Below are 23,927 nucleotides of genomic sequence, written 5' to 3' on the forward strand. Positions count from 1 at the left end.
TGTTTCTGCGCGCCCTCTTGTATTTCTTCAGCCACTCATTCACGTCTTCCCCGGAGGACCCGCCAAAGTTCGACGGAAGTCGCTAGAAAGGGAAGGAACCCATCGGTGCCGAGAACAGCGTCGGCCATCGAGTGAACTGAACTGCGCTGAAGTGGGTTGGCGTTTATACACGCGACATCGAACATTCAACCTTTTCACTAGTGCTCGCGTAATTTCTCGCATAAACTTGACTGCTCACGTGCTGCGTTTAATCTTAGCAGAATAAGCTCAAGCAATCGCGAAGCTTTCGACGCATCACAACGTGGTCTACGCCAAGCATAGACAACAATTTTTGTGGATAAAACACGAATACATCAAAATCAGACAATACACGTGCGTGGCAATATGAATATGAGGCACGCCGTAGTGGAAGGCTCCGAAAATTTCGGCCATCTGGTGTACTTTAACGTATACTGGCATTGACCAGTACATGTGTCTCTAGCATTTCGCCTCCATCAAAGTGCGACCGCCGCGGCTGGAATCGAACCAGCGACCATCGTCTCTGCAGCCGAGTACCGTAACCACTGTACCACCGAGGCGGACGAGAAAATAGGAAGTGGCATTCAAATTTCCTCAAGGCGTGTGCCACTGTGATGATAGTGATGACAACGAAAAATTAAACTGTTAAGCGTGTCTTTCTAGGCTTATTTTTCTTAAAAAAATATGGCGCAGAACACATAACTCAAGAAATCCGCCGGGCTTACCTTTGTCTGGCAAAGGCTCATTTTTTTGTCCGCCAACCCATTCTTTGTATATTCTGGTGAAATAGTGCAAAAAAACATGAAAGGGATATTACTTAATACGTTTCTTACGCGATATTAGCAACCTATTTATCTGTTCATTCAGTAATTGCGCCGTTCATGCATCGGTTGAAGGGTCTCTGCATGAGGAGTAAATTGTCTAAAGCCAGCAGGCCACATTTCAGTATACATGGCTAGAAAATTATCGTCAACAACGAAATACGATCAGTAACAACATGTACGCAGAATGAGCTAAAATTCTTTCAATGTGAACGCGAGTAGAAAATGTATGAATGCACGAGAAAACAGCTCTATCGCGCACTGAAGAGCGATTCTGCAAATATTGTTGTGGGAAGTCATGTCTAATCGCTTGTACGTTTTTGCTGTGAGGTCATGACAGCGAGGAAGTGTACATGAATTTCTATGGACAAGGTGTCTTGAAGTTCGGTATGCACTAATGATGAGGCGAATTTAAAATGTATTACAATAATATCGTCACGAGGATGAGAATATTGAAAAAGAAAGTGATGCATTTACAAAATGTACCCAAGGAAAAGCAGCTTCGGCCAAAATGGTGGAACAGGAACAACGTCAGCGCTATCCCGATCGTGGTCGCGTCGCCTTGATGGAGCATTCTTTGTTGTTCGTCCTGGCTTCCAACAATATATTTGGCGCTCCTTAATATGACACAGTATCAAGAACCTTCTTACCATTCCACCTTCCTCGCAAAATATATATTGAGCACCGTAGAGACTGTGAGGCCGCTCCAGTTTTTTACAAAGCACTTCGTTGGCATCTACAAAATACACTGCGCTCCAAAATACTGAAGCAGAAAAAAGTAGAGTCAATCCTGTAAATATCGAATTCGATCAAAAACTGAAATTTATTCGATATATCGCATAATTAGCCATAACCCTTTTAAAGAATTTGCCTTATTTTCTGTGCGTACGTCGATGCGCAAGTTGGCATCACGGCACTACTTACGATAACACAATGAAGACGGTTTCGCGGCGATACGCGCGGATTATTTTTCTGGTTTAATTTTTCCGAGGTTTGCAGTTCAGGGTTGCGCGCTCTATGTAAGGGCTAGTTACAAGGCAGAAAATACGGTATCCGTGTAAACAGCGCCTCAATACATTCACACGCAGCTGTGCGACTCGTCGGGCACCTGAAGACTCTAGTCCGCCTTGACACCGATTGCGCTCCCAAAATTTATGCGGAAACGACCCCTTCAGAGAGAGAAAGCAGCTCCTTTGTGAGGTAACGCCGACATCTTGGGGCGCTTACCGATGTAGAGATGGTCGAATAATTTCAAGAGCAGAGCTCTTTAACCTTTTAGTTATTATCATCATCGTGAACCGGTACGCGCTCGCTCCGTCCTCTTCTAGTTCTGCTTCGCCCCGGCAACACGTGCGCCGATTTATCCGGCGTAGAAAACAATAAGTATAATGGGCGCGCCTGTAGCGAGACTGAAAATCATGTAACACCACGTAACAACTCGTCACGGGACTAAAATCGCGTAACATCACGTATCAAAACTAACGTAGTCCCGCTACTAAAATCACGCAGCATCACGTAACATTTACGAACGTGACTAAAATCAGTAACATCACGTAACAACAGTCACGTGGCTACAACTGACGTAACTTCACGTAACTAGTCACATGACTAAAATGATGTACACCACGCAACTAATCACGCGAATAAAAATCACGCAACATTGCGTAACATACTAGTCACGTCACTAATATCGCAGCATCACGTAACAGCTAGTCACGTGACATGTTCCCGGCATAAACCACGCAACAACCAGTCATGCGTCTAAAATCACATAACCTCACGTAAGAGCTAGTGGCGTGGCACGTTCCTGCCAAAACAACGTAACCGATAGTCACGTGACATATTACTGCCAAAAACACAACTGCTGGTCACGTGACTATACTCATGTAACATTGGTAACCATATTCACGTGACTAAAATCATGCAACATCCTGTAACTAGTCACGGGACTAGTTCATATACTACGCGGTCAGAACCTGGCGCGGACATATTGCCGCAGTTTAGCGATGCCCATAGCCCAGCTAATCAGAAGGTTTCGTTGTATGCCTCGTATTTAGTTGATTTGTTTTCTAGTTTCCGTTTTTCTATTCTTGTTTTGTACCGTCGGCCAGCCTCCGAGTAGTGCGACGAGCTGGCCACCTGTTTCAAGTGCGCGCCAAGAAAGTCCGCTTTGTCTTCCAACCTATCCTTTGCGTGTTAACGGTGTATGTTTGTCGTCATGCTACCATATCAGCCCTGTTACAAAATTTACCCTCTTTTGCATATGACGTGATCCCTGATAAAAACTTCTGCCAACCTCCCTTCTACCCTGTCGGCGCATTCTCCTCCCTTTAGACTTTTGTTTTTAAAATTGTTAAGATTATCCGCTGTCGGCGTGTCCCGAAGCAACCTCCATGTTTTGTTTTGCTTCTTGAGCACATTTCGGCCTTAATAGTTCCACCATGCGACACGTTGTTTCCAGACACTCCACTTGCTTGTGGTATACACTTGGTTGTAGCATCTATCAGAAAAGCTTCAAAGTAATCTACAGCTGCATCTATGCATAAGGCACACATGACAACCCAACTTAAGCGGGTAAGTTTTAGAAATTGTTCCCAATCAGCTTTGTGTCCATCTGCCATCTGGGAACCTGTGGTGAACATTCATACGTTATTGGTGTGCTCATAACTATTGGAAAGTGGTCACTTCCTTAAGGATTATCGGTAAATTTCTATTAAGGTAGGGATACAAGTGATGTAGGTGTAATACTGAGACCTGTGGTTGAGTAGTATTTGTTTGCGAGGCTATAATATGTTGGCTCTTTCTTATTCACGAGACACGCGGTAGAACAAAAAAGGAGCTGTTCTATTACGCGACCTCACTCATTGCAGTTGTCACTACATAGAGTGTTTGTGTATTGAGATCGTTAAGCAGCATAAAAACATCTGGTAGTTCATCTATTAAGGGCTGGAATTCATGTTTATGCAGGTGGTGATGCAGATTTTTGTAAAAAGTGCAAATTGCGATGAATTTATTTTGAAGAACTGCTGAACGGCCCTTGCCTCCAGGGTCGTTTAAAGTGGGGCGTACACGCTATTCCTTCCATAACTGTAACGACCACACCACCATATCACGTCACAGCATCATCCTGGTCCCTTCGGAAAATGACGCAATGAAGTATAAAGTTGGTGTGTTTGTAGTTTCAGCGGGTTTCTTGTACACACAGCGCTTTTGGTTTAATGTTCGTGTAAAAGTTCTTGGACATTGTCGAGGTTTCTATGCAGTCCTCTGACGTTTCACTGTACGAGTTTTGTACCAATCTTAATACAATACGGTGTTGTATGTACAGAAATTTTTGCCTTACGTTACAGAGCACTTTCCAGGCCCTGTTGTGCGGGATTTTTTCTTTCGCGCACTCTAATTACCTGCGCCGTTCATTTGGCGTCTGAGACACCGGAGTTGTGCTGCTTGTATCCATGACCTCTTCTAAGGTGGAGGATGGCGCCTGCTGAGGAGGTACGTTCGGGTGGCTTCGGGCCTAACTGCACAAGCTGCGGCCGCAGGTTCCGCATGTATAGGAGTCTTCTGGCCCTCTTTGGCAGGGAGCGGGACAGCGCAGTCTGCTCCAGCCGGGGGCGCTGATGGCGCGACCACAGTCACACTCCGTGTGACTCTTTCGGGCGACGGAAGACCTGGCGCGATGCCACGGAGCATCATATCGGTGTAGACGACTGGTTATGCAGAGCAAAAAGCTTGCGCGCCTCTTGGATCGACAGACTGAATTTAACTTTGAGTTCTATTATTTGCTTATCCTTTTTTCACGAGGGCACGAGTATGAGTAGGCGGGGTGGTCCTCTTCACAGGTCGCACTGCGGGCTGCTGAAGTGCAGGTGCCGAACGAGTGTCCACTGGATGCGCTTTTGTGCAAGTAGCGCGCTTTCTGCAGCATTGTGACCCATGTCCATAGCGCTGACGCTTAAAACATCGACGGGCATTTGGTATATAGGTTCTGCGGTGCTTAGAGTAACTGGTTTCAACGAATTCGGGTAGGAGGCTGGTTCCGAATGTAATTGTACCGTGTGTGGCCCAGCGTGCGCCTCGTGTCAAACCCGCCCCCTCAAGATATGGTTGTGCGGTGAGGGTGCGTACCCTTTCTCGTTCTGGCCGGCACATAAAAGCCGCCGCAATAACGACATGCTTTTTGTTCATATCACACTTCCGTGTCATGTCTCGCGTAAGAAGGGGGAGAACACCATCGCGCCAGACAGCTCATCTTCTATGTTCTCACGCCTAGGCATCTCGTACTGCTCTCGTTTTAGACATTGGTTTAGTTTTCTTGGGTCTATGCAAATACGTAGCTTCCCATCCTTTTTCCGAATAATTTCAACTGGACTCACCCAATCTGTCGGATCGTCGACTTCTGTGGCGATATGGCCCCATTCCATGCGCTCTAGTTTTTCTTTGGGTGGTTTGTGGAGAGTCAGTTTACACGTCGATTTGGTTGGACCACTGGTACGGTCCCCTCGCTGAGGACCATCTTGTTGGCGCGTTTGGCACAACCCGTACCGGCGAAGAGGTGATGTAACTTGTTGACAATTTCTTAGGATCTTGAACGAGGCACTGAGTGTATGCAAGCAATCAGACCGAGTTGCTCGCTTGCCTTTAATGCCAGGATGACCTGTCCCTTGTACACCAGGAAGAAGTCGAGTGCAGTGGGTGGTCCACTGTCACTTCTATACGCGTCCGCCCTGCGTGTTTGATTACTCCGCCTTCATATGTGCGAAGTTCTGCGCAGCTGGGCTTCAGTGCTAGCCTCGGATGCCTCCTGCTGAATTTCCGAAAGGCAGCAAATTTGCTAGTGTGCCGTGTCAATCTTCGGTGTGACTGTGACGATTTACGAATTCGGTTTTACGTGCTACGTTTTATGTGCTTGGTTTGGGTTTGTTTATTGTCTCGCCTTATCATTATTCTTTGGATCCGCACTACGTTCTCGTCTTGCCATCCTTCCAGTAATTCACTTTCAGTTAGTTCGAGAAGGTCATCGCCAGAGGTGACACCACGCGCTGTTTTCATTGACCTGTGTGGGCCCACTTAAACCGGAATATTCCCAAACGTTACGGGATTTGATTGCTAGTCATATTGAACGTTCTCACGACTTGGAGAAGCAGATCACCGCTTCCCATTTTTTTGCTACTCTGTACCCTGGGTCAATTGCTTTCGTGAAAGTTTTCGACACAATGAAAGATGAAATTGCACTGACTGCCCCGTTTTCGTTCTAGCTGTGCACAAAATGGTGCTCTGGGAAGGATTGCTTTGGTTTCGAAAGTGTTTATGATTTCATCGGTGTGCGCCTTTCGAGGAGGCGATCAGGCAGTTGGGTTTGTCATATGAAGCCTTTGCTATTCGGCGGTGATGGTGACCACAGACCACCGAGCCCAAGAAGGCGACGCTACAAGGCAGAACACTTGAAGTCAGTGTTCACCTTGAACACAAGGTTAACACTTGAAGGTTGGACACTGTATACCTAGCTAACCCTTGCCACCTGGAAAATTTGAATAAACAGGAGAGAGGACGAGACAGGAGAGATGAAAAGTGTGAGGATAAGACGAAGATGTGAGGGGAAAGAGAGACAGGAAAAAGCGACTGCCCATTTCCCCAGGGTGGGTCAGCCTAGGGGTGCCGTCTACGTGAAGCGGTGGCCAAAGGGGTTTGTTGCCTCTTCCAAGGGGCCTTAAAGGATTAAGCACGCAGCATCGGCTCAACCCCCAGGATCCCCTTTTTCCCAAGCACGGAAAGCTGCGCATGGCTAGGCATAGAGGGGGGGGGGGTCGAACCTCGGCTTCCCCCCCATTTTTGGCTCGGATCTGCGGTGACGCCGCACACGACACACCTGCTCACGCACACGCCCATGTGGGGCTCTAAATATGAAACGCTGTACTTGTATAGGTACTGTGAAAAGGCGCCCACTTCACGGAAGTTGTGGTGACCGAATAGCTAAAGTGTCAGAAAGTGTCTAGATACAAAGCAAAGGTGATCCAGGCCTAGATACTCGACTTACTTTATATAGGCATCCTGCATCGTTGCCACCGACACTCCCATGCTTTGAATGCCAAGTCTTTTGCTCCCGTCTTCAAGCTGCCGGAACATAGCCGGAAAGCTGCCTCGTTCCATGGTGTTTAGAGCGACTATCGCTTCATTGTCTTTCTCTTCCTCAACAGTCGCTTGAGGTACAGTATTTTTCACGACAGCGAGGACTGCATCAGCCTTGAAGACCTTCTGTTCCTTTTGAATGCGTAGCTTGTAGCCAATACCTGCAGTATACGGCGTGCTAAGTTTGACTCTCTGAACAAGCAGACAAACTGTCATGATGCATTTCGTTCGTATTTTGGACGCATAAAAAAGACAACGGAACAATGATAAAAGGTTGCACATCCAACCATGGCTCGCAATTAATAGTTTACGGTCAGTTTTTTCCTAGAAGCCATTAACAACAGATGTCCTCGCGCCTACAGCTATGCGAAATTTTAAAATGCACGAGATATACTGATTACGCATGCTTTTGGCACTGTTTTTAACTACAATAAACGGTATATTTTATTTGCATGGTCATGTAGCAATAAACCGCATTACTGAGCTAGAATTATAATAAAGAACGCGTCGGTAATTGATGACTGATAAAGTAAACATATCATTGACATGTGCGAACATTCGTGGTTCATTCGTTTATATCATATTGCCACGCCCACTTCTTGTCTTGTTTTGATGTATTCGGGTTTGACCGGCAGGGACGGTTATCAACGCTCGACGCTGTCGGCGAAGTAGTGTTCTAGAAGCGTCGCGATTGTAGTAGATCGGTTTGTTAAGATTGCGCCCCGCACGCGAATGTTCCAGCTTTGTCTAGAGATTACGCCGCCACCAGCGATATCGCTGGAAAGTTCGATAGCGCCTGTATAAAAGCCGACGCGCTTGACTGCTTGTCAGTTGATCGACGAACGACGCCCTGTTCGCCGCTATCATTGTACAGCGTATATTGCTGTAGTTCCAGTTCTCATTTTCCGGCCACAAGTTAGGCCAAATAAACAGTTTCATCCTGCAAACGCCGACTGCTGTCTTCGTCGACGTCACGACCACGTGACATCTGGTGGAGGTGCTGCTTCATGATCCGGACGCCACCGCGGGGCGCTGACCCAAGCCCAAGCCGCGAAGAAGACGACTCTAAGGACAACCCGGATCCTCGAACCAGCCGCCGGCAGAAGGGACTACAACCAGAGTACGGACTCCTTCCCGAAAACGCCAGGCAGCCGAAGACCGTCACATCGACCGCCGAGACGATGACAGACCCCCTGCCACCTACAACGGTCGTGATGCAGCCACCCAGGGAGCCGCCGACGTTCCGTGGTTCGCCATGTGAAGACCCCGAGACCTGGCTCGAGACCTTCGAAAGGGTCTCAACATTTAATAACCGGAACTGCGAGGACAAGCTGCGCCACGTGTACTTCTACCTAGAAGACGCCGCGAGGACGTGGTTCGAGAACCGAGAATCCGCCCTACAAACATGGGATCTCTTTCGGACGACGTTCCTAAGCACGTTCACGAGCGTGGTCCGCAAGGAACGGGCCGCGGCTATGCTGGAGACCCGTGTGCAGCTGCCCAACGAAAATATTGCCATCTACACGGAAGAGATGAATCGCCTGTTTCGACACGCCGACCCAAGTATGCCCGAAGAGAAGAAAGTGAGGTTCCTCATGCGGGGTGTCAAACAGGAACTCTTCGCTGGATTGATAAGGAACCCGCCGAAGACGGTCACTGAATTTGCATCGGAGGCTTCCACGATCGAGAAAACGCTTGAGATGCGAACGCGGCAATACAACCGCAGCTTCTCGGCTACAAGCTACGCCGACGTTCAAGCCCTAGGACCCGTCGACCTGCGTGAGACGATTCGAGCAATCGTGCAAGAAGAGCTGCGAAAAATTCTACCTTCGTCGCAACCTCAAGTAGAGACCATCGCCGACATGCTGGCCATGTACGTCGACGTCGAACACAAGACGTGGGACGCCATCCTTCCGTACGTGACCTTCGCGTACAACACGGCCGTACAGGAAACGACGCAGATGACGCCGTACAAGTTGGTCTACGGACGGAGCCCGGCAACGACGCTCGACGCCATGCTACCAAACGTGACCGACGAGGAAAACATCGACGTGACCACCTACCTACAGCGCGCCGAAGAAGCACGACAGCTCGCCCGCCTACGGATCAAGAACCAGCAGACGACTGACAGCCGCCGCTACAACCTTCGACGACGCCACATGGAATACCAACCCGGTGACCGTGTATGGGTATGGACGCCAATACGCCGACGAGGACTTAGTGAGAAGCTTCTTCGACGATACTTCGGACCGTACAGGGTACTTCGACGCCTCGGCGCACTCGACTATGAGGTTGTCCCTGACGGCATTACGAACTCTCAGCGGCGCCGTGCGCGACCTGAAGTCGTCCATGTCGTGCGCCTTAAGCCGTATTTTGCGCGTTAGCGAGCCTGGGGACTCTATTTTTTTCCTTTGTTACTGTGATTTATTTGTGTATGCACTTGTTTTTTTTTCTCTTCTATGTTCTTTCACAAGCATCGGGACGATGCTTTTTCAGAGGGGGGCAATGCCACGCCCACTTCTTGTCTTGTTTTGATGTATTCGGGTTTGACCGGCAGAGACGGTTATCAACGCTCGACGCTGTCGGCGAAGTAGTGTTCTAGAAGCGTCGCGATTGTAGTAGATCGGTTTGTTAAGATTGCGCCCCGCACGCGAATGTTCCAGCTTGTCTAGAGATTACGCCGCCACCAGCGATATCGCTGGAAAGTTCGATAGCGCCTGTATAAAAGCCGACGCGCTTGACTGCTTGTCAGTTGATCGACGAACGACGCCCTGTTCGCCGCTATCATTGTACAGCGTATATTGCTGTAGTTCCAGTTCTCATTTTCCGGCCACAAGTTAGGCCAAATAAACAGTTTCATCCTGCAAACGCCGACTGCTGTCTTCGTCGACGTCACGACCACGTGACAATATATATCTACTCAGTGATAATGTACGTAACGATAAAGAAGTTACCAGGCGCCGCAGTGCGTTTTAAAAACAATAATGCTGGGCGCAATGTATACAAGCACCCTGATGTACTAAATGGTTATTGAAAGGATAAGTAACAAAGAAGTCGAATAGCAAATAGTCAGGAGGTTCCTATTTGTCATCGTCTTACTCCTTGCATTTTGAATAGACGCTATCCATTATCTAGGTATTTGACGAACTGCTCCATAGAAATGAAACTGACGATCCTCAAGAGATATCTAAGCAAGGAACTCGCTACAACAAATAGTGGCAATATTTGAGCAGTTGGACATTTCTTCAGCTGATGAAAATTGCTGAATAGGCCACTCACCACACGCGTTCTTGAGAAAGCTGGGCGATCCCCAGCAGACGATACTGCCGCTGTACATAACGATGATCCGATCGGCCAGAACATCAGCCTCTTCCATGTCGTGCGTGGAGAGCAGTATGCTGGCTTTGCCACGTAGCTTTTTTAGCAAGGTCCATATGCTGCGCCGCGTCTCGGGATCCAATGCCGCCGTCGGTTCGTCTAGAATTCAGCACCTGTTGCTCGTCAAAGATACATAGGATCCAATGGCACTTTTATTCAGTGCACAGCTCCTTTTATTCCAACCATCACTGCATCCTTGTATAAAAAAGCAAACGTAAAATTTGTTGAAACTGAAACCTCAGAAAATACTTTCAGTATTTCTAGACCGCCTTAACGTGCTTGGCGGGTTTATTTTAACATGCGTGAAAGCTTGTGCACTTCTTTTACACAAGGTACTAAATGAAGACTATAAAGAAAAGCAACACTTTCCACACAAGCTCAGTAGACTTAAATCCTTCTGTTTCACAAGCAAAATTAAGTATCGAACATTTGACTGTCCTGCGGTGGCATGACCAGGAATAGGTGACCCGTAAAATAGGCAATCACAGGGAACTATGGGATGCGGCGGCTTCCGGTTCGACATACCACGCGGATGAGCAGCAGCACGCACAGGTTTTTTTTAAATGCGGAGCATTTCTTAGTCGCACCTGCGGCGTCGGCGGCGCCGTCCACATCCCCACTGCGCATGCTCGGCTCGTCTCGTGCCGCCAGCAAGCCTCTTCTCTCCCTCCTCTCCGTCCCTCCCTCCTATCCCTCGAACGCGGGCGGTGTGTATAGAAGCCGCGGAGCGCGCGTTCGGAATTCAGTCAAGGGCGTCTTTACTTGGCTTTCGCTTGACTTGACGCTTTGCTTGACTCGAGTAGATGCGATGGAAGCAACAGTACCTTCAATGAGCGTCCCACCACTCGTTGAAGGCAACGTTACCCCACCCTCACCGTCGTCGGCGTCAACAACAGCAAGCAACGCAGAAGACAAGGCTGCGAAGAGACGAGCATACGACGCTGAACGCAAGCGTTTGAAGCGAGCTGCGGACCCGGAACTTAGTGCACGCTGGAGCCGTTCAAAGTCGTACTTGGTGTGCGCATCGTGTAACAATTAAGCATTCCCAAACCATACAAAATTACGCAACATTCACGCGATGCCCCCACCACTCTGCGACGCATTTACTCGAGTTCCCCCCGTGGGAAGATGCGGGCGACTTTTTTTTTAGGGACGATTCTCCTTATGCCGTGGGTCTGTCCATCCTCCCTTTGTTTGTAGCGTTGTAGTAGCCACCTCTAGCTCGTGAGAAGCGCGCGTTCTGGTATGAAGTAGAAGAAGAAAGACGACGTTGACGAGTGAGACTCTCGTGCGTGTTCGCCTGTGTGGCGTTCTTTCTTCTTTACTGCGCGCGTTCTGGTATGCAGTAGAAGAAGACGACGACGTTGAGGAGTGACACTCTCGTGCGTGTTCACCTGTGTGGCGTTCTTTCTTCTTTACTACGTCTCGTGTTTTCAACGACACCCGAAGACAACATTTCAGAACTAACGCGCCATGAGGCTCCCTCTTGGCACGCTTTCTCTTTAGCTCGGAGTCCCCAGATGGAAGACAATGCTGCAGAACGGAGGGCACGGAAGGCGGCGGCAGCGCCCTCGCAGACAGAATCCTGACAGAATCCTGACAGAACCCTGAGGACCGCGAGGCCGAAGCTGCACGTCGACGCCGCGAAGCAGATTCCCCCGTTCGAGCCCGCGAAGCCGAAGCTGCTCGACAAGCTGCATGGCTGCGGCGAGAAGACCCCGCCGTTCGAGCCCGCGAAGACGAAGCTCCTCGACAAGCTGCAGGGCTGCGGCGAGAAGACCCCACCGTTCGAGCCCGCGAGGCCGAAGCTGCTCGACAAGCTGCACGGCTGCAGCGCGAAGACCCCGCCATTCGAGCGCGCGAGGCCGAAGCTGTTCGACAAGTTGCACGGCTGCGGCGCGAAGATCCCGCCGTTCGAGCCCGCGAGGCCGAAGCTGCACGGCTGCGGCGCGAATCGGATCTTCAAAATGTGAAGGACCGTGAAGCGGCGAGAAAGCGCGCGTGCCGGCAGGCAGAGCCCGAGGCTGTGCGAGCACGTGAAGCGGCTGCAAAACGCATCAGGCGGGCTCTGCCCGAAGGCGCCGACGCGCGCTTCCAGCGGGACTTCCTTGATAACAGTTTCGGCCATAGTTGCGGTGTGTGCAACAGATTGTGGTTCTCAAACAATCTAGTCAGAATATCTTCCATCAAGAAGGACCACGCTCGCGCCAATGCCATCGCCGTGCTGCAGCGCGAGTTCGCTTCGCCCCACTCATCATCATTCACCACGTGGATATGCTGTGATTTTTTTTCGCTCCGTCCGCCGCGGTGAAGCAGTGGTTATGGCGCTCGGCTCTGTCATGAGTAAAGGAGCACGGGGCGCGTGCCGGACGGCGGAATGCGTCGATGGTGTTCGCGGCACGGAAAAGTACCCGATGATGTGCACTCCCGCCCCGTCCACGCACGCCATTGGCCGGAGAAAGACGCGTGCCACGCGACCCGAGCTGAGGTAACAGACGCCAGAAGAAGAGATGGTCATTGTTCGGTGGAGTTGGCGAAGAGCAAGGTGGTGCAAGCCAGCGTCGCGCCCGTGACTGGAACAGCAGGGCCCAGTTCTGGGGGCAGCGTTGCGTGAGTCCCGGGAGGGTGGCCGTCGACCTTGGTGCCTACCGAGCGAGGCTTCCCGGGTTTGCGGCAGCCTCATTGCAGCAGTTCTCGAGGCACCTGCGGCACTACCCCAGCTCGACAACACGACGCAAACGCACCGGCAATCACCGGAGAGCCACGTCGACAGTTCGAGCCAGTGGCACTGAGGATAGGCCGTGGGTTAGGCCTAATTGGACGAGACCGACGTTATCGACGAAAGACCGGAGGGTCAGAGATGAGGACGACCAGCGCGGCGGTGGATAAACGACGCCGACTCTAAGACGTCGACAGGAGCTGCGACGACGGCACAGAGCGTCGACTTTGGAACCGAATCGAGGCAGCGAAAAATCCGCAGTAAGAACGTTCGATTCATAATAGTAATAATAATATCTGGGGTTTAACGTCCCAAAAGCACGATATGATTATGAGAGACGCCGTAGTGGAGGGCTCCGGAAATTTCGCCCACCTGGGGTTCCTTAACGTGCACCTAAATCTAAGTACACGGGCCTCAAGCATTTCCTCCTCCATCGAAAACGCAGCCGCCGCGGCCGGGATTCGATCCCGCGACCTTCGGGTCAGCAGTCGAGCACCATGACCACTAGACCACCGTGGCGGGGTAACGTTCGATTCATAGAGCGACAGATTGAGACGCCATGGTGGCCAGACGCTCGAGTTAGGGTGAGCTGAGCATAGCTCGAATGATTTTGATGTTAGTGATTGCACTCTAGCGTCTCATTTTCGCATGTATTACTAAGTGCGGTGAATTTTTGGGGTGTTAATTTTGTTTGCAGTGCTGTGTTCGATAAAGTGTGTTTGCCGTGACGCCACGGTCTCCCGCCTCTCTTTCTCTCTCAAATCCATTCCACATTACAAGCGCTTCCGAGATAACGTGACATGACATAACATCCACGCACGCCATTGACGCATTCCGCCGTCCGGCACGCGCCCCGCGCCCCTTTACTCGGGACAGGATCCTGACCCGAAGGTCGCGGGTTTGATACCGGCCGCGGCGGTCGCATTTCGATGGAGGCGAGATGCTAGAGGCTTGTGTACTGTGCGATGTCAGTGTATGTTAAAGAACACCAGATGGTAGGGGCGTGCGAATAGTAAAATTTCACGTCGAAGCGAATTCGAATCGAATAGTGCGGAATAGTGGCCAAAAATATCTAATATCGAATTGAATATCAAATAGTATATTTATACGAAGTGTGTAGCATCGGCTACGGCAACACAAAGGAGAAAATCAGGGACGCTATACGGCGTGCCGACAGTTTTATTGCGCACTTGTTCGGGAGTGGCTTTTCTTTCAGCTTTTATCGGCGCGCAAGCATGTTGATAGAAAGCCGCCATTCCAGTCAGCATCGCCATTCCTAGCCTCCAAACGACAAACAGAGGGGGGTACGGTAGCTAGTTTTTTTCCCCGTGGTCGCGTAACATGGCTCATGTGACAACGCTATTGTTGCGCTTCATCGCCATGGGCGCTCCGGGCCCAAAAATCTTCAGGCACTCGTTCCCAGCAGCGTTATAACTGCGTGCCGGAACGATCAATTGGAGTTTCTCAACGAGTGGCTCAGTGCGGGAGTGGCGACAGCCTGCGTGAACAAATTTTTACATGCAAAGCCAATGACTGAGGGTTTCGCAGGCCAAAGTCAGGACGTTTTACGGCGCTTGCGGCGTACGCTACCGAGCTACGCAAGAAGTCCGTGCCTTCGCTTCGGGAACGAAGTTGTGAAGGGCTTGACAGTTTTCTCGTGTGTTCTTCTACATGCGGAAATGATATTGCCGCGGTGAAAAGAACGAGGAAGCTGGCTCAGGTTAGAGGCACACGACGCCTATTACCGACGCTTGGGCACCAGCTGCATTTATTTCAAAATACTCCAACTCTGCACTCGTGTGCCTGCTTTCTTCGTGCAACAATATATTCTCCTTTTAGATCATCATGCGCTCGCTTTTGAACCAGGATGTCGGTGAAAGTTTCAGCAAAAGGCCTAATGTAACAACGTTAGCATTAGTTTTAGCCACTCCACCCTAACCAAGTTTCACCGTTGCCCTTTGTCGCGTTTTAAATACCCGTCGAAATATTCGAAACTTCGAATACTAACTGTTCGAAAGTCGAATCGAATTAATCGATTAGGCACTATTCGATTCGAATTCGAACTCGAATATTCGCACATCCCTACCAGATCGTCGAAATTTCTGGAGCCCTCCACTACGGCGTGTCTCAAATCATGTCGTGGTTTTGGGACGTAAAACCTCAGATATGATTATTTTTTTCTGCTCCATAAAAAAAATCTTTCTCACACACGTTTCAGCGATGTCTGCGCTTTAGAAGATGATTTTGTGTTTTGGTTAAACGTGACTGCGATGATGAGAACCGCCCAAACCATGACATTTTTGCTGTATATTAACGATATGCAATGCATTTCTGCTGCTCGCGGCTATACTGTAACTGTTTTGCTAGCAGATTAGTCGATGCAAAGAACAGTTTTATTGCACAACACGTTGCTGCACGTGAGAAGCGTCATTGTAAAGATCCTAACAACGTTGCTAGTTGGGCAAATTGGAGCATGTCATGATTACTTGTATTGAGCGCAAACACTAGATAAAACACAAGCGAGAGGACAAGACAAAGACCGCAGCGCAGTCTTCCAACTAAAATTCATATATATATATATATATATATATATATATATATATATATATATATATATATATATGCAGAGGAACAGAACCAAGCCAAAAAAGGACAGAAAGAAAAAAAACCCGGGTGCTAACAATAAAAACGCGCAAACACGGTCACTTTAAGAAAAGAAAGGTCGCCGTCTTTCTTAGGTGTGTGTTTGCTAGTTGCGTCTGCGCGAGAATTCTGTTCTCGATATAACGCTTGCACAAAATACATGGGTAAGATTGCTATTTACGTTTGCCTTCAATGTTCCAGTTGGAGCAGCCGACCATGATTTTGCAGTAGGATAATGCCGCGTGCGAGAATGCCGAACAATCAGAGGCCTACGGCGGAGCGCTTCGCCGTCTGTTTGCCTCGAACCGGAAACCGGCAGCAGACGACGTATCCCACAATCTCTCGACGTAGTTCAGCAAGCCGCCACCAGATGGCACTTCAAAAGCTAAAATTGCGAGCGATGCCCGTGGCGAGGCGGACTCATTGAGGCATTCAAGCACCCTATTCTTCTCGCTCTCCCGCACACACTCCGGAGAATTGTGTCGATAAACTTTGTCAGCACCGCGAGCTGTTCCGACACACCCCGATACAAATGTAGACTAGATGCGGGCTATGGAAGCAACACGAACAATACCGACTAAAACAGCCGAGGAAGTTGCATGGCTATAGCTACACTATAATGTTGCGTATCATTTGAAAGGAGACGCTTCTCGCCTAATCTAAAACCGGGAGTTCTTTTTCAAACCTCATTTCTGTGCTTTACAATCGAAGTTGAAAGTGAACAAAACGGGTCTCAATTGGAATAGCTCTCATAGCTTTTGTTGTAAAATCTTCAAATCACCTGGGAAGGCAGGCGCTTTCTGGCACGCTATTACAATTCCAGTGGTCCCCTAGCACCTGAAAGCGAGAGTCGTTCTTGAGATCATCTTTCTTTGGTGAGATATCATTTTTGTGTGCTTCCCTTTCAGTTAAGGCGGGGCGCCCGGCCGCCACCGGGGTATGGCGCAATGTGTACATGTCCTGAAATCTTGGGGATGGCGCAAGTTTTCGACTGAACATCAGAATGAAGCGGGCTGTGGAAACCTTTTTCCAACCCTACGCTGCACGGCCCCGGAAAAAAAAACATGCGCTCTTACAACTCGGAATGCCTGAGCAGAAACATATTCCTCCCGCCTGGATTCAGCCGGAAGCGCCGCTTCTCATATTATTAAACATCAAGGCGTGTGTGGTCGTAGAGCAGGCACCAGTGTTCTAGGGATGCATGTGAGGGGATGCATGTGTGGATGCTAGATACATTGTGCGGCTATGTGGTAGTCATACTGGTCAGCGCCGCGATGACATCGAATTGCAGGTTGGTACAGTTGTGAGTCTACGCTCCAACTAATAGAATCCATTGGTTCGTTCAGGTGCTCTCCCGCCATATGATGGTGTTTGTATTTTCAGAATAGACTAAAGTGGGCCTACACTGTAAACGAAATTATACCCAGCTGTGAGGACTTGTGGTAACCTAACTCCAGTGACCTCTCCCAACTCGAGCACATCGGAATGTACCGGAATATATACGTTCATTCACCGCCGCTGTCCTCCCGCGGGCGATGGAGGGAGGAAAAGGACGCCCGTTCCCTGATTATACTCCGGTGCTCATGCCGAAAATACTCCGGCGGCATCACTGAGCGACTTTCATTGGCTTCTGGAGGAGTGGTTTCTGAGGGCCGGCCACCTCGGCGAGGTGGCCGGCACTCAGAAACCATTGTTAAAGATCTTCCCTTTCACCCGAACCGTCGGGGAGTGTCTGACCGACACTTGCGTTCCCACGGTAGAGGTTGGGTTATTGGGACCCCTGCGTATATGTTCTGGCAAAGGGATGATGTCCCCCCTTGCTGGACCGGACGGTGCCGCTAACAAGAAGGAGAGCGGAGGAGAGGGTGGCCGGCGCGGGGGAGCCGGCGGCCGAAGAGTGAAGAGTTCAAGCAACGATAGATGAAGGACCGTTTTTTAGCTTCTAACAGTTGCAGATATGTAAATAAACTTCTTGTATCGTTTGGAAACCTAGCGTTACCGAGTTATTGAAATCGAAGCCTTTTATAACAACCAGCATAGCACCCCAATGAAAGTGCAGAGAGGATTGTGCGAAGCCTTCGACCACGTTCGGAAAAAGGAAATCGTTCCTTGCACCTTGCGTACATAACAAGCGACTACAAGCGTCGACGAAGGTTGTCATCTCATCGACCGTAGCAAGTTGCGTGACCCCTTTCGTGTGATCGTGCCGTGCAGCAAACGACACATTGTGACCTCGCGAGTGGCCAACAAGCGGATGATCGCGGATGCGGCGCAAACCTGGTGAGTGAGCTCTTGTTGAATCATCTGCGTCATTTTTGTCGAAAAATGCTAAAATTGGGTACTGTTATGTTCATAACCAAAGATGTTACCAAGACTAGGTTGGCATTACAGGATGGCAGCAAAAAATCCAGCGGAAATTTCGAAAACACGTTGTTTGGATCACGTGTTTTTTTTAATATGGATAACTGCAGTAACTTTAAACACAGCACTGTAATATTTGAATCGCGGAGTGACACCAGCGATATGCATTCATGAGAAACATCATAGTTGTGGGTTAATTCAACAAAGAGTTAAGTGATATAAGTAAACCTAATTGGTAAAGGGATGTTGTTCTGATTAGTATAAATAAACCGTAATTTTTCTCCGCTTTCGATATTATTATACGCCAGGTCGAGGTCTATCATTACGTGTAAATAATCTTGATCATTCATCTAAACTGAACTAATAGAACATGAAAAACTGAAATCAGTATTAATTTTTTATATATTTAGCCAATTGAGCTAGAGATAAGCGTTTGGTACAGATTTTTAGAACGCATATACGGGCTCATTTTGGTGAAAAAATTATTTGATATGTTAAGTGGTACACGATATATCAATATAAATGTAATTGACAATTCGGAGAATGTGGTCCGTCCATAACATGAAAGGGAGAGAGTGATGACGAGACCAGTTTGTAGGTGATGGGAAATGCGGAAGGAAGGCAGGGGTCGCTTGGCACAAGAACGGGCTGTGGGGCGCTTGACGTTTTGCTGGATGGGGTTTGTTGTCTGTCGATCCCCCTTCCATTTCCGGGGTTATTGTAGTAGTAATGGTTTGATGATTAAAAAAACTATTATTTCTGCAACGCATTAGAGAGCACGGCTCAGTGCACTCAGTGTCGTTGAGGTGAGCGGAAGGAAATAGTATATGAAAGAAAATGAAGGAGAAAGAGGCGGCACCATGAGAAATTAGCAGTCTTCTCTGTATTGCTGAGGGGGGAAGGTACAATTGCATTGCGGCTTTTAGTTTTCTTTTTTCAGCCCTGCTGCCAAGGCCGTGTATATAGATTTTTGTTTATTTTTTTTTCGGGGGGGGGGGGGCTTGTTCGGAGGCACTATAGATAATAGTGCCTATAGCACTAAGACCAGATAGTTAAAACTGTCAAGATGTTCACCTTCAAGTAGAGTGTCTCTGTGAATAAAAACAATTGGCTGCGTATCTGCGTGCTTCGCTGCAATGTCGTCTAAAGGACGATATGAGAGTGCGCTGCGTGAGATATGGACGCATCCTGGGCGGAAATACGTCGGGAAACATGAGTGCTGTATTGCGGGCTCGGTAAGTCCCGGCGCAGCAGCAGGCCGAAGACCGGCGGTCGACCAACGTGACCGGCGGGGACGCCAGCCAGCCCGAACATGCGGTTTGGCGCGAAGCGCTGAAGCAGAAGAAACGTCCGCACTCAACGAGTACTCTCCACACACTCTTTTATTTACACGTCGCCTGGGTAAAACAGGAATGCCAGAGCGGCGCCCCATGACATTCGTACATTGCAATACAGAACCAAAACCGAAACACAACAATGAGCTCGTGCAGAGGGCACGGAGGAAGGCAAGTTTCAGCGCAGTCGCATTTTCAGCGCAGCTTAAGACACTAGGGTCTTTAGAATTACGTATGTATGCATTTTCTATTAAAGTAACTCACCACCCAATACTCACCTAGTGATGTTGCGCCTCAGATATGCGTAATATTTACATTTTGATCGACAACGTTCACAAGTATGAACAGCCGTACCAGTTCAAGCTGGGTGGGCGGTAAGCAAGTGGTTCAACTTTGGCCGGGTGGCCGAATCGAGTGACGTGCCGACAAACAGAAAGACAGACAGACCAAAATTTCTCCGTTTAAGTATCCCAAGAAAGACTATCGTCTTTAAAAATTCTCTCTATCTCTCTGACGAACGGTCCTCGAAGACGAGACATACTTTGGACCTGGACAATGCAATGACATTGGCCCGTGAACAAAAGAGGGAAAGGGAAATTGCTCGAATCCTGGGGCACACATCGTGACGCCTCGGCGTGCAACACCATTCGTGGCCTCCTGCCGAACGTTTGCAACGACCTATGTGTTGACTAGACTGGTCGACATTCCCTCATTTCTGTCAGTGTGTACTGAAGATGCAATTGGCATAGGTGGCGTAATGTTTGCACTTTTTATTGTTAATTTGTTTCTTTAGATGGGAGTAATTTTTTTTTATTTGTGCTCGAGGATGTACGTTTGGAAACAATACAATACAGCTATTTCGAGAAATGTCCGTTACGAAAAGTTTCATGACAGAGTGGCGCAGCAAACAAACAAAGAAAGCTCCAACGCCAACTTGCCCCGAAGCCTGTTTTGCAAAGCAGAATACAGGTACGCTTTTCTTATGGAGCGGCCGGAAGCATAAAAACCGGAAGCGCCTAATATGCGGGAAGTAGGACGATAAGCATAGATTGAAATGCGCCTGTAATAACCAGTAATAATATTTTATAAAATTTGCAATTTACTCGAGAGAGGTATTCGTGATACTTTCGTCGAGAGCACCGACATTCGCTCATTGAAGGAAAAAATGGTTTTGAAAGATTGAGCAGAAGTAGAGGCATCGATTTAGAAATGTATGGAAAAGTTTCGAGCGTTTTGCACTTTGTTCGCGGCGCAGGGGTGTGTTTTTATCACAGAGCGGCTGGCTGACACCAGAGTACATGTGATATGCGCTTCTTGATATTGACTTCTTTGTGATATTGTCTTCCTTGTGTGTCCGTTTAATTAGTGCTGTTCTGTCAAACTTTCACGTTAATTTTAGTATTGACTACGCTGTAAGAACGTTGATGTTCTCATGGACTGGCATCCTGTGTGGGATTTAATGAGTATCTGTGGCTTCAGTGTGCTCATTTTTTGTGTTCGTGGCATGATTTACAGTTCTCATGTACTACTATTTTGCTAAATTATGCAGGCAGAAAACAGCTGAACTCTTGCGTCGTCAATGGATCTGATGGGTGGTCCGTCGTGGATGGTTCCCGGCGACTACGCTTGCTTCATTTGTTGTGCATTCTTTTGCAGCATTCTGAACTTCATTTTGACACGCGGCGCTTAACACTTGAGTGCTGTTGATTTCACGTGATCTGACCTCTGCTTTGTTTTTTGGTGGCATTTTGCATCTTTATTTCTTCTTGTATGGCTTTCCCAAATGGTGGATCATGAACCGAAAACTGCAGCTTTTTCCGAATAAAAGAAATGATAAGAACTAAAGTGTTCTCTTGAATTTCATCTGCTAGAGCTCTGTGGAACGAATTATGCAGTGACTCTGCAGTGTTTTGATGAGAATTCCTTCATGTAACCAACGCGTGACACGATCCGCATAGAGTAAAGAAACCGTAACACCGGAGCAAACAGAAAAATACTCCCGATGCATCTCACTAAAATTCCATCCGGACGGAGTGAGGAAATTTGTAAAATACTCCGGGGGTGCCACGAAAAAACTCCGGACAGACGGAGTGAAATAACAGCAAAAAATACTCCGCACGTGCCGCGCAAAATCTCCGGCCAGCCGGAGTGAAAGAACAGATAAAAATACTCCGAAGATGACACGCAATAACACCGGCCAGCCGGAGTAAAGGCATTTTACTCCCCCCGGGAGTACTGTATTTACTCGAATCTAACGCGCACCTTTTTTTCGGTAAAACGAGTCCAAAAATCGCATGCGCGTTAGGATCGAGTACCGAAAAAACAAAACTCGGTTATCAATTGCCATCGGCATTTCAAAATGGCCGCCTCCTACGCGCGGCGCGCCTCGGCTTAGTTCTGCCTTTTGTTTCAGTTTCGTACGTGTGCTGAGGGTTTTGCCCCCGTTCTACGTTCACATCGACGGCATGGAAGTGCCGACTCCGAATACTCGACGAGTGCACCACGATGCCGCATTTAAAAGAAAAGTTATTACATGTGCAGAGACGGACGGAATCGGGCCGCATCGCGGTCGTTCGGAGTTCCGAACGTGCGTGCGATACTGGCGCAAACAGAGCAGAAGATTTTTACAGCAAAGCTTCCCGAAAAGGTTTCAGTGGACAAAGCAGGGCCGGTTTCCCGAAATCGAAAGAGCGTTTTACACGACGAGGACTCATCCATTACGCGACTCGTATCGCCGCCGTAGTGGTGATGAGCTTCAGCGCAAAGCCCTCTGTTTGACTTTGGTTTTATTTTTTTTTTGAAACTCTAGTTCTTTAAAATATATACATATTCTCTCGGAATGTGCGAGGGTGACAGGTTGACTTTCTACGAACGTTTTTTTGTTCTTTTATCTCGCGAAAATTGTGGGTGCGCATACAATCGATGTCTTCGGGTTTTTTTTTTTTTGTCGCGGAAAACGAGTGCGCGTTACAATCGAGGGCGCGGTAGAATCGTGTAAATACATAATTTTTTTACAGTGTATGCACAAGGCATGCGCTGTCGCCGCCGCTGAACATTACTAGTTTCAGTTTCAGTTCATTTAGCAATGAAGTTTAAGTCGCGGGCTCTTGAGTGCTCAGAAAAAGAACGAACCTCTTCTTCTCCATTACCGTTTTTTCTTTGTACTTCCTCATGCGATATATTACTATCCTTCGTCAGCTTGCAAGCTTAACATTTTTCGAAACTGTGTGACCCCACTTGCTGTCTAAGATGAATTTTTTCGGTGGTATTGGCTGAAGCGAGATAGTCTGAGCACTTTCAGATGCTTATCTCGTAGCACGTGGGAGCGCGCATTGTCATCAAGGGTTAGCAGGGACAGTTGGTCGAGTTGGTTGAAGTTCGTCTTTAAAAAGCGCGAAAAAAAAACCACGACAGACAGGAAGGAAGTAGACAAGCGCGTCGTCCTGTGTACTTCCTACCTGTCTGTCGTGGTTTTTTTCGTGCTTTTTAAAGATGGTCATGAAGGGTTGCCGCAACTGGCTACATTGCGCCCATACGGCTACTTTTTTTAGGTCGGTGGCGGAAGAAAAAGAACCTGAGCTAGATGGCTGGTTTTTAGATGCGAAGCATCTTATGGCAGAGTTCAAACCGATGGTGGTGGTGGTGGTGGTGGTGGTGGTGTGCGGCGTGACCATCCTTACTGCGCATGCGCGAACCCTCTCCACAAACCTCCTCTCCCACTTCCCCTCTCCCCTTCCCATCCCCTCTCTGCCATTACCCTCTCCGCTTCCCATCCCCCTCTCTCCCATTCCTCTCTCCCCTTCCCCTCTCCACTTCCTCTCTGAAACGCGGGCTCGACATGCCGAAACGCTGCTTCGCATCGCCTCATGGTCCCCTTTAGTGGTGATGGTGTGATTTTTTTTACTACTTTCTTGGTACCATGATTTGAACCAAATTATAAATATCTTGTGACGTCACAGCCGCTGACGTTCGAGTATGAGGTGTAAAAACATGGTGGCCGAGGCGTGTTTCCAGCCCCCAAAGTTGAATTTCGCTCTTGCGTTACATAAAATGAAAGACGCTTGGATGCCTGGCGGGGATATTGAGGAAACTGCTGTACGAGGCCTCAGTTTGCAGACCAGGCTATGGCTGAATACCTCTTTAAACTGCAGTTAGAAGTCAAGAAAAAAAAATTGAAAGTATTCCGTGTCCAGAATTCAGTGCACTCATCGAAATTACAAACCTTCTTTTACAAAATTACAAACCTATTCTTTTTTGCATTTGTCACCGAATGCAACTCGCGAATATGTTTGTTGTATCATCAGTATCGCACATATTCACTAAAAGAAATTCGCCCAGACATCGTCATCTGAACATTTATAAAATAATTTGAATGATGCATGGTCATGAAAAAGAGGAAATGAAAATAAAAGAGAATGTGTGAAATACATACGGCAACTACTGTGTGATTGCTCAAATAGGCGAGACAGCTGCATTAGTCTAACTACATCGAACTTAGTACATATAGTACAAGATTCAGTACCT

General features: G+C 48.4%; 1 protein-coding gene across 1 annotated transcript in view; it reads right to left on the reverse strand.

Annotated features, from left to right (window-relative positions):
* Positions 1-23,927, reverse strand: part of LOC119395110 (slit homolog 1 protein-like) — an 81,355-nt gene that overhangs the window by 21,599 nt on the left and 35,829 nt on the right. Inside the window, exons 11-13 of the mRNA XM_049416090.1 lie at positions 10,248-10,445; positions 6,877-7,129; positions 5,479-5,566 (exon numbers count right to left, since the gene is read on the reverse strand). Coding sequence (XP_049272047.1) covers positions 5,479-5,566; positions 6,877-7,129; positions 10,248-10,445 — 539 coding nt within the window. The remainder of the gene's footprint in view (positions 1-5,478; positions 5,567-6,876; positions 7,130-10,247; positions 10,446-23,927) is intronic.

The sequence above is a fragment of the Rhipicephalus sanguineus genome, chromosome 5, assembly GCF_013339695.2.
Source record: "Rhipicephalus sanguineus isolate Rsan-2018 chromosome 5, BIME_Rsan_1.4, whole genome shotgun sequence".
NCBI classification, from domain to species: Eukaryota; Metazoa; Arthropoda; class Arachnida; order Ixodida; family Ixodidae; genus Rhipicephalus; species Rhipicephalus sanguineus.